Source organism: Bos indicus x Bos taurus, chromosome 28, assembly GCF_003369695.1.
Source record: "Bos indicus x Bos taurus breed Angus x Brahman F1 hybrid chromosome 28, Bos_hybrid_MaternalHap_v2.0, whole genome shotgun sequence".
Lineage (NCBI taxonomy): Eukaryota > Metazoa > Chordata > Mammalia > Artiodactyla > Bovidae > Bos > Bos indicus x Bos taurus.
In genome coordinates this window covers 28861304-28873345 of record NC_040103.1, presented here as the reverse complement: position 1 = coordinate 28873345, position 12042 = coordinate 28861304, and the positions used below count along the sequence as shown (strand labels likewise).

At 37.9% G+C, this 12042-nt stretch overlaps 1 protein-coding gene across 1 annotated transcript in view; it reads right to left on the bottom strand.

Moving 5' to 3' along the window:
* Window positions 1-12042, bottom strand: part of MCU (mitochondrial calcium uniporter) — a 194911-nt gene that overhangs the window by 6026 nt on the left and 176843 nt on the right. Inside the window, exons 5-6 of the mRNA XM_027531095.1 lie at window positions 8230-8390; window positions 6385-6588 (exon numbers count right to left, since the gene is read on the bottom strand). Coding sequence (XP_027386896.1) covers window positions 6385-6588; window positions 8230-8390 — 365 coding nt within the window. The remainder of the gene's footprint in view (window positions 1-6384; window positions 6589-8229; window positions 8391-12042) is intronic.

Below are 12042 nucleotides of genomic sequence, written 5' to 3'. Positions count from 1 at the left end.
CAATTATCTACACATGTTTTTAAAATTTTTCTATGTGCAAAATCTATGTATCATGCCAGTTGTTTTTCTTCCCAATATTTTCATCCACTGTATCTTTTTCTTGCCTTCTGCATTGGCTAGGACCAAAAATAAAAGTGGAATGGAAGTGGTACTCTTACCCTTTTTCTAGGCAACAAAGGCACATTCCAACACTTCAAGTTCGCCTACCCCTCCAGATACACATGCTAGTTTTGTATGTTTTCGTTTTTTCTGTGTTTTACGCATTCACTGTTCATTTGTTGTTATTTTTGGCTGTGCTGTGTCTGCTGCAGCACGCAGGCTCTCTCGTCGTGCGTGGACTTCTCATTGTGGTGGCTTCTCCTGTGCACAGGCTTGGGGTGTGCGGGCTTCGGTCGCTGTGGCACAGGGCTCAGTGGTGTGGTACACGGGCTTGGCTGCCTTGTGGCATGTGGAATCTTCCCGGACCAGCGATCAAACCTGTGTTCTCTGCATTGGCAGGTGGATTCTTAACCACTGGACCACCAGGAAGTCCATTTAATATTCATTTAGATTCACTCACAGATTTACCATTTTCATTGCTCTTCATTCCTTCCTGCTTTTTTGACTTTCCAGCTGTGATAACCTTCCTCTGCCCTAAGAACAACAACCTCTAGTATTTCCTTCGTACAGATCTACAGGTGACAAGTTCTCTATTCCTTTGTCTGGAAACATCTTTATTTAACCTTTATTTTGGAAGGATATTTTTGCTGAGTATAGAATCCTAAGTTGACAATTATTTTCTTTCAACACATTGTAGGTACCATTCTATTACCTTCTGGTGGTTGAGATTACCTTCATTTCTGTGGTTGACATGCTATCTAACAGTGACTCCTCAGAAGGCAATCCTTTCTTTTTCTCCTTTTGCTTCTCTTAAGATTTCTTCTTTGTCTTTGTCTTTTGCAATTTTACTTCTGATGTGTCTAGATGTGAGCTTCTCTTCCTTTACATTGATTGGTATTTGACAGAATTTTTAAATCTATAAATTAATGTCTTTCATTATTTTGGAAACCTCTCAGTCATCAGCTCTTTAAATATTGTTTGTTCCCATTCTTTTTCTCCTCTCCTTCTGAGACACTAAGAAAATTAAAAATGTATTAGGCCTTTTCACTTTATCCTCTATACCTCTTACCTTCTCCTATATTTTACTTCTTTATGTCTTTCCATATTTATTTCTTCTGATTTATTTCCAGGTCACTATATCCCGCTTATGTCTACTCTACAGTTAAATCAATCCATTAAATTTGTTCTCTAGAATGTTGTTTTTTTTTTAATCAAGTTATCTGTTAATATTCTCAACCTTACCTTTTATCTCCCCGAATACAGTAAGCATAATCATTTTAAAGGCTTTGTCTGATAAATCCAGTTACTAGATCTCCTATTTGTGTTTCAAACGTCTATTGTTTTTATAGGTATTTTCTTGTGTATCTGTTTATTTTTTATTGTATGTTTAACTCTGTATTTAGGCTTAGGATAATGTTATCTCCTCCCAGGGAGATTAATATTTTCTTCTGCCTGGAACCTGTGAGATTAGCATTATGGGACTTCCAGTATTCTAGGACTACTTCAATCCAATTTACAACACTGGGATGACTGAAAGAACAGGTTCTTCTATTCTACAATAGTGGCCTTTAAAATTCCAAACCAAAGCAAACGTGTTTCAACCTATTTTAACAATCCCTGGACATGAATGTCTATGGCTTTGGTCCTTCTAGGTTATCCAGTATGGCTCAGCTTCTTGGCTGCTCGGCCTTTACTCAGTGTAAATCCCAGAGGAAAAAGGACACCTAAACACCAGACTCACCTTACTCAGACTTCTCTTCTTCTGGTCCTTGCCTGGTAATTTTTGTTATGTTCTCTAGAATCTACAGGCAGATGTGTTTTATGTTTTGTTTAACTATTTTAACATTTCCTAATGAGAGCATTGTTCTGATTACCTAGTATGCCACAACTGGAAACAGAAGTAAATATTTAAATACTGAGGATGACAGATAACGACTCAACAGTAGTTGAGGGGTTTATGGAAGCTTTTTAAAAAGACAGAATCATGATCTGGATCAAATAATCTTGACCTAAGGGACAAATGCTGGTTTAAAAACTTGAGAGAAAGCCCTCTACTTTCATCTAAGTTGCTGTGACTAGGCTACTTATCTTTGGTAAGGATATAAATGTATACACTAATTCAATTTATTCAGATCTAGTTGGGCAACAAGCATTTACTAAGCAACTGCATGCTAGACTCTATTCTAGAAACTTGGTTATTTGATAATAACTGAGAAGAAAGACATGGAGAGCTTTATTATAAAGGAAAGAGAGTCAGAGAAGGAGAGTTTGGTAACATAGAGAACATACAAAAAATATATACTGGGGTAAGATTCTGGAAGGAGGTAATAAGATTAAGAGAAGGTAGAAGAGCTAGCCCTGATTAAGAAAATGCCACCTCTTATTTGAATTTAAGGAAATAGTATGCAAGTCAGTAAGGATGCTATTAAACTCACAGAGTTTAGGAATTAGAAAGCTTCTATCTGTTAAGCTCAATTTTCTAGGAGAAGTAGAAGGCAAAGTTAAAGGTGGGATGAGGAGCTTGATGTGAAGTCTTGAAGTAACTTTATGGGGGAAGAAAATCTAATTAGAAACATAAGCAGTTGCCCATTCCATACTATTACATGATTTTTCTCTAGCAATGTTCAGTAGCCTGGATATAGGGTAAATGGCTAGAATTATCCAAGATTAGGAGTTTACAGACTACATATAATGGAAAGACAATGGAGCAGTGATTGAACAGAATGGCAATAGGGTCTAATTGGGACAGAAAAGGAAGCAACACATGAGGAAGGTGACAAAACAAGTTAAGAGAGACGTCAGGAGCCTACAGGTTTAGGCACACGAGTTTTTATTATAAGTAGGTTCTGAATGGTCACTGAAGTAGTTTGCTGGAGTATAACAGAACATAAAGCATGAATGTTGGAACTGAGATGACAAAGGGTATTAAAGGCTAGGTCAGTGTTTCTTAATCTTTTTTCATCATTACCTTAAGATGCCTTTGCAGATATTTTCCCCTTAGCTGCCTCTTCTCCCCAAAGAGGTTTTAATACCACAGATAGACTGTATATCCATTTATCTGTTGTAATTTCCAAGATGTTTTACTCCTCAAGAACCAATTTTTGCCTCCTTGAGGGTGACATCCCCTTTGTTGAAAATACTTGGGCTAGGGTATTGAATAGTGGTTCACATGCCTGCTGAAGTAACTTTTTCAACTGGCATTTTCTTATTGTCAGGCTCCTTTTTCATATGATAGAAAGTGGTACTTAGGTCTCACTGAAATATTAGTAAAATTCAATATGCTACTTAATTTTATGATCTCAAGGAACTTATCATCTTATAAAAATTCTTTGGAACTTAATACACTTTTGAATCTATTTAGGTTGCTAATAAAAGCTTATTCAACAGTTTAAATGCTACTGAATAGGCTTTTGCTTCATGGGTGTTAATTATGGCTATTGACATGGGGAAGAATATTTTACATTCAATTTGGTCAATGTTTTCCTACTCACAAGACTAAATTGTTTACTACTGCTATTTTGCAACCAGTCACTTGGGGGCAGCAAAAATGTTGAGGAATCACAGCAGTTCAGCATTTAAACAGTAGGACACATAGGCACTGTATTCAGTTCAGTTCAGTTCAGTCGTGTCTGACTATTTGCGACCCCATGAATCACAACACGCCAGGCCTCCCTCAGTTCAGTTCAGTTTAGTCACTCAGTCGTGTCCGACTCTTTGCGACCCCACGAATTGCAGCACGCCAGGCCTCCCTGTCCATCACCAACTCCCGGAGTTCACTAAAGACTCACGTCTATCGAGTCAGTGATGCCATCCAGCCATCTCATCCTCTGTCGTCCCCTTCTCCTCCTGCCCCTAATCCCTCCCAGCATCAGAGTCTTTTCCAATGAGTCAACTCTTCGCATGAGGTGGCCAAAGTACTGGAGTTTCAGCTTTAGCATCAGTCCTTCCAAAGAAATCCCAGGGCTGATCTTCAGAATGGACTGGGTGGATCTCCTTGCAGTACAAGGGACTCTCAAGAGTCTTCTCCAACGCCACAGTTTAAAAGCATCAATTCTTCGGTGCTCAGCTTTCTTCACAGTCCAACTCTCACATCCACACATGACCACTGGAAAAACCATAGCCTTGACCAGACGGACCTTTGTTGGCAAAGTAATGTCTCTGCTTTTGAATATGCTGTCTAGGTTGGTCATTACTTTCCTTCCAAGGAGTAAGCGTCTTTTAATTTCATGGCTGCAATCACCATCTGCAGTGATTCTGGAGCCCATAAAAATAAAGTCTGACACTGTTTCCCCATCTATTTGCCACGAAGTGATGGGACCAGATGCCATGATCTTAGTTTTCTGAATGTTGAGCTTTAAGCCAACTTTTTCACTCTCCTCTTTCATCAAGAGGCTCTTTAGTGCTTCTTTGCTTTCTGCCATAAGGGTGGTGTCATCTGCAGATCTGAGGTTATTGATATTTCTCCCGGCAATCTTGATAGTCTAGAGGGCCACAGTCCTTGGAGTGTCACAAAGAGTCCAACATGACTGAGCAACTAACACATTCAAACACTATACAGTTAACCCTTGAACAACATGGGTTTGAACCAAACAGGTCCACTTATATGTGGATTTTTTTTCAATGGTAAATACTATAGCACTACACGATCCACAGTCAGGTGAATCCCCAGATGGGGAACCTTGGATATGGAGAGACTATGGATACAGAGGAACCATGGGTCAGAGGGACGACTGTAAGTTATATGTGGATTTTTTTTTTTTTCACTTCACAGAGGGTTGATGCCCCTAAACCCTGATGTTCAAGGGACAACTGTAATTTAATGTGTTTAAAATACCTAGTACATACACAGATGAGTTGAGAGACATTTGGAAAGGACAGCAACCAGTTATGAACTTCGGCTAAGGAGTCTAGATTTCACCTGATAAAAAGAACCCATTTAAGGGGTGTCTCAGTGGTAAAAAATCCACCTGCCAATGCAGGAGACATGGGTTCAATCCCCGAGTTGGGAAGATCCTCTGGGAGCAGGAAATGGCAACCCACTCCAGTTTTCTTGCCTGGGAAATCCCATGGACAGAGGAGCCTGGTGGGCTACGGTTCAGGGGATCACAAACAGTCAGACACAACTTGGAAACTAAACAACAAGAAACTAAACAACATAGACATATGCAAGCCATGCCCAGAGGTCTGATTAGATAAGACTGATCTGGTTGCCCGCTCTGTTCATATAGAGTGACGAATATGAGCTAGACATGGGATTAAGTGCTAGAGATGCTGGGCAAACAATAGCAGGACATGAGCAATGTACTTCCTCTCTTCTGCCCACTAGACAAATTTGGGAGGCCCAGAAAGGTTAAATAACACCCTTGAGCTTTCATTTTCCCTCACAAAAATAGGCCTGTGACCACTGGTCTAATGACTACAGAAATAAAACATCTATGTTCATTCAACAGAGGCCATGTAAAAACATAAGAAGCAACTCTCAGAATTCTTTTGACACTTAAGAAAATAGAAAAAGTTTCTCATCTGTCTCAACTATTTCAAGTGATTTTTATTCAAGGGAGCCTGGATCTATGGTTGTATCACTTAAAGCAATAATAAATCCCTCATACATCCCATGGATTTCCAAGCTACTAAAAAAATAGCACTAACAATAACAATTAGTTCTAGACACTGATATTTAATACATGAGCCTTGGTTGTTAAAGAACAGAATAGTGATTAGATATCTAACTTTCACTTCCCTTCCTTGACATTAAAATAACAATGACAAATACCTATACTACTGATATACTTAGAAGTAACCCAGAGTTTTGTTTATTTGATTAGTTTTCACCAATTCTCCATTCCAAATATTCGATAAAAACAAAAAACTACCCCATCTGACTGCTACATTAATTACACAGTACATAAAAAGCCAAGCCAACTGAGCTGAACAAGTTATCCTACAGCTGACCTCTCTTCTCCTTTGCCTTCTTATTCTCTATCTTACCATAATATTGTTATGAATTTAGCACTTTATATGGTTCTCTTAATAGTCTGTTTGCTCCATGGGGGCCAAAGCCATGTCTTATATCTCTCTATCTCTAGCACCTAGAGTAGTTCCTGATATGTAATTGGCATGCATGAGCACGTGCATGTACGTGTGTATATGTGAGTGACTGCATATAAAGGATAAGTGATTTACTTAAAGGGAACTGGCCTTATAAAGAATATGAGAGAAAAGAGAATTACTTTGACAACCAAAATTTCACTATGTCAGGAAAGTTACTTGAAGAGGAATTCTTACCTGGCGTGTCATTACAAAATATGCATACATTGCCATGGCACTTCCATAAGTGATGAAGTAGGTGACTGGCTCCATGATGTCCCAAGAATATTCCCACCAGGTAAGCCGGGCCAAAATGCCAAACTGTGTGGCCATGTAGGCAAGTCCACCCCATAGCACCAAAGTGGTCCTCTTCTCAGCTTTTCTGCTGATTTCAATTCGTACCTATAGGTCACACATGATCAGTCAACTCTAAAGCATTTTGACATAGATCCAATTTTAAACTCTTATTTAAACTGTTCTATGTTCACTTAAGAACAGGGCTTGCAATCAAGATACAAGTTGGTCTCAATTCTAGAAAACATAGTTTGTCTTCCTAAATAGTATCTGCAGTTTTTACTGAATAATATTTTATAGGAATAACATTTTTAGTACATTAGTAGCTGAAAATATGGTGAAATAAGTTAGTTTCATAGGTCTTTATCCAACCACAAGATTATTTTCTTTGAAAGAGGGAAACAAAAATAGGCTAATGTTCTCTCACTGTAGCATTCAAGATTTAATCCATTATTAATTTTTTACTCAAGAGGTCTACTGGGGCAAAAGAGCACAGCGAGTCAGAGCATGGACTCTGGATTCAGGCCCTGATCCAAGAATCACCATAACTTCATTAATGTGTTGTTCTGTTAAATAAGAGAATACAGGTAAAATACGTAGGACAATTCCTAGCACAAAGTAAATATTCAGTAAAGGATGATAATTATTTTGTTATAGCTAATACATTAAAAAAAAGCTTTGCATTTTGAAAGTACAAAGTTTAAATTTCACCTCCCTTTACAATAGTTCCTCAAACATTTCTAAAGGTCTTAAATTTAATGAGAACAACCTTGAGATATATGTTTATTACTTTTAAGGAAATAAGAAAAAAGTACAATATTATTTATTCTCCTCCTTAATCTCTAATATAGTCTAGTTTCTTAAAGTGGAAATACTTGTATTATTATTAAAAAATAAGGATGACACATCTTCAGTGTAAAACATTCAGCAAAGTATAAAGAAGAAAAATTATTCATGATCCTATCATTCTATTAGCATTTGGGAATACGTCCCTTCTATTTTCTTCTTTGTGTGTGTGTGTGTGTGTGTGTGTGTGTGTGTATGGCTATATGTGTAACATATATTTCAATGAAAAATGGAATCATAGTATGCACTACCACGGGCTTCCCGGGGGCCTCAGTGGTAAAGAATCTATCTGCCAATACAGGAGATGCGGGGTTGATCCCAGGGTTGGGAAGATTCCCTGGAGAAGGAAATGGCAACCCACTCCAGCATTCTTGTCTGGGAAATCCCATGGACAGAGAGCCTGGTGGGCTATAGTCCTTGGGATCACGAAAGAGTTGGATGACTTAGTGACTAAACAATAACAAAATGCACTAATGCATACATTATCTTATAATTTACTTTTCATAAAATATGAGTTTTCTATAGCATATTAGATCTACAGAATTATTTTTTAACAGTTACATGATATTCCATATAATATTAATTCTTAAGTTGGCTAAAATGATTATCTACCTCACTTAGAACCCTTCTTGATCAGCAAGTATTCCAATCTTTGTCATAAAGGTAGTATGTCTGGTTAATGAGAATATATTCAGGCCTCAAAGCTCTAGGTCCATTATTAAGGCCCAAACTATTTCTTTTAAAGTTCTTTCATAGTTTTAATTGGAAGATTTTTATGATTCAGTTCCCCAACTCATCAGGTTAACATAATTCAATCACATACAACTTGGAAGGGGGGAAGCAAACATATATCCTCTGGAAAAAATATTAGTGAAGAGAAAAGTGTGAAATTTGAATTTGCACCTTTTCCAGGGGCGCCAGCTGTTCTTTGAGATCTTCTAATCTTTCAATAAGCTCCCTTTCCTTGTTTAACTGGTGCTGCTCGATGCACAGCGTTGTGTATAGCTGCTGGACCAGTGTCTTTACATCATTCAGTGTTGCTGCATTTTCATGGCTTAAGAGGTCTGAAAGAAAAAGATTGTTTTTAAAAATTTAAGCCTTAATTCAAGGGCCCCCAATCTCTGGGGCCATAGACCAGTACCTCCTGTCAGATCAGCGGCAGCATTAGAGTAGAAATAAAGTGCACAATAAATTAAACAGGCTTGAATCATCCTGAACTGTTCCCCCTCAACCTACCACTGCCCTGGTTGTAGAAAAAATGTCTTCCATGAAATCGGTCCCTGGTTCCAAAAAGGTCGGGGACTGCTGCCTTAAATAAAGAGTTGCTATTCCGAGGGCTATTTGTGATAAGAACAAGGGAGATTCATTCACTATAGGGAATCTACCTGCAGTGCTAAACTGAAGGAAAGGGATAGTTCCTTTTTAAAAAGGAAGAATCTATAAATCCCAGAAAGTAAGTTCCAAATTTGAGCAACTTGAAAATTTTGAAGCCAACATCCACCATTATACTGTTGGAAGTGTAAATGCTACAAGTAATAATAATCTTCATTAGATAAAGACAAAAAATTCAAAATAATAAAAAACTGGGAATAGAACTGCTTTATGATCCAGCAATTCCACTGCTGGGCATACACTGAGGAAACCAGAATTGAAAGAGACACGTGTACCCCAATGTTCATCGCAGCACTGTTTATAATAGCCAGGACACGGAAGCAACCTAGATGTCCATCGGCAGACGAATGGATAAGAAAGCTGTGGTACATATACACAATGAAGTACTACTCAGCCGTTAAAAAGAATGCATTTGAGTCAGTTCTAATGAGGTGGATGAAACTGGAGCCTATTATACAGAGTGAAGTAAGCCAGAAAGAAAAACACCAACACAGTATACTAACGCATATATATGGAATTTAGAAAGATGGTAACAATAACCCTGTATACGAGACAGCAAAAGAGCCACTGATGTATAGAACAGTCTTTTGGACTCTGTGGGAGAGGGAGAGGGGTGGGATGATTTGGGAGAATGGCACTGAAACATGTATAATATCATATATGAAACGAGTCGCCAGTCCAGGTTCAACGCACGATACTGGATGCTTGGGGCTGGTGCATTGGGACGACCCAGAGGGATGGTATGGGGAGGGAGGTGGGAGGAAGGTTCAGGATGGGGAACACATGTATACCTGTGGCGGATTTATTTTGATATATGGCAAAACCAATACAATATTGTAAAGTTAAAAAATTAAATTAAATTAAAAAAAAAGAGAAATGTTAAAAACTAGTAGAGAAGTTTAGAATTAATCTGATTATTATCATGCTTATTAAAATTTTGATCTATAATTTATCTGTGGTCTTGCCATTTTAACTGGTCATTTTTTCCCTTTAGTAACTAACACTTGAGGGAAAAACATATAGTATTTCAAATTTGCAAATACAAGGTATAAATAAAAATATCATTATCCTAATAATCTTAGCCTCTATATACCTTCCCCCTAACACATCAATTTTTATTTATTCCTGTTGGGCAAAGACATGGACTAGCTCTTTGGGTCTCAACATCAAAGAGCATGAAGTCATGAGAATGACTGAAAAGGTAAATGATGAAATAATTCTTTGATTCAATATCCTCTTCTGTGAGTAGCATGTGTTTCCAGAACTCTAAAAATTATGTTTTGAAAATTTAATAAAAAGCCAGCTAATTTTAGCTGTCAAAGAATTTTTTAAAAAGCACCCAAGTAAAGCTTTTGTTTTAGAATCTTATTAGCCTTGAATGTGACATTCTGTTACCTGGAGCAGGAGGTCAGCCTTCTTCTAAATCAAAATAAGCCATGGTCAGAATTAGTCATGCATTATATATGGAATTTAGAAAGATGGTAACAATAACCCTATATGCAAGACAGCAAAAGAGACACAGGTGTATAGAACAGTCTTTTGGACTCTGTGGGAGAAGGCGAGGGTGGGATGATCTGAGAGAATAGCACTGAAACATGTATATCATCATATGTGAAACAGATCGCCAGTCCAGGGTTGATGCATGAGACAGGGTGCTCAGGGCTGGTGCACTGGGATGACCCAGAGGGATGGGATGGGGAGGAAGGTGGGAGGGGGGTTCAGGATGGGGAACACATGTAAACCCATGGCCGATTCATGTCAATGTATGGCAAAAACCACTACAATATTGTAAAGTAATTAGCCTTCAATTAAAATAATTAAATTAAAAAATTAATTAATTAAAAAAAAGAAAATTAGGTATGAATGGAGCTGTTTAGGTGAAACTCATTTTAGATTCCAGTATAATTTCTCTAAAAATTTGCTTCTGTATCTTCAGAAAAATGTGTACATTTTAAGTACAATGCAGTGAAAAGAGATCTGAACTAAAACCAGGAGTCCTACTAATACAGTAGCCTCTAACTACACATGGCTGTTGAACACTTAAAAGGTGACTATACTTTACTGAGATGTACTCTAAAGAAAATCTACACCACAAAAAAAGTCTTCATATAAGTTAAAGAATATAAAATATCTCATTAATAAAGTTTTATATTGATGATACATAAAATGAAATAAGCATAGTTTGGATACATGAGACTAGTTTAAAAGTTATTAAAATTAATTTTACCATGTCATACCATGACATGGATGAAACTTAAAAAAAATCATATGAAATGAAAGAAACCAGACACAAAAGACTACATATTGTATGATTCCATGTATATGAAATGCCCATAAGAATTGATGCTTGCAAACTGTGGTGCAGGTGAAGACTCCTGAAAGTCCCTTGGGCAGCAAGGAAATCAAACCAGTCAATCTTAAAGGAAATCAACCCTGAATATTTGCTGGAAGGACTGATGCTAAAGCTCCAAGACTTTGCCACCTGATTTGAAGAGCCAACTCATTGGAAATGATTTTGATGCTGGAAAAAATTGAGGGCAAGAGGAAAAGGGGGCGACAGAGGATAAGATGGATGGCATCACTGTCTCAATGGACAATGAGTTTGAGCAAACTCAGGGAGATAGTGAAAGAGGGAGAGAAGCCTGGCATGCTTCAGTTCATGGGGGTCACAGAGTCAGACACGACTGAGCGACTGAACAACAAGAGCAACGACAATAAGCAGCTGTTGAGAGGTGAAATGGGAGTTGACTGCTATTGGGCATGCAGTTTCTTTTGTGATATAAAAATGGTCTAAAAAAAAGAATTAGTCATGCGTGTATTTCAAATATTCTTCAAGGTGTCCTTCACTAGATTTATCACAGAAATTCAATCAATAAAAAATTCAAAAAAGAGTAGCAAATTGGATTAAAGAAGAGCTGATACAGTAATATGGGCTATAGCACCTAGCACAGTTATCTATCTTCATACTTCAATGAATGTGTGCTGCATTAATGGGAAAAGATTAAAGCAAGAACACCCTGAGCTCGAGAAGTCATCTGTGTCAACAGGGTCTGTTTTGCACTAAAGTTGCAGCTCACATTCACAAATGATTCTACAATTTCCAAAGTTCCAAAAAGAGAAAACTGCACTCTGGAATGTCACAGTAAAGTGGTAAAGTCCACACCTCCTGATCCCCAGGCCTGGAACTGAGTTATAAGGCTTTTACTATGCCTGGAAAATCCCGTGGACCGAGGAGCCTGGCAGGATGCAGTCCATGACGTCGCTAAGAGTCAGACACGACTGAGCGACTTCACTTTCACTTTTATGCATTGGAGAAGGAAATGA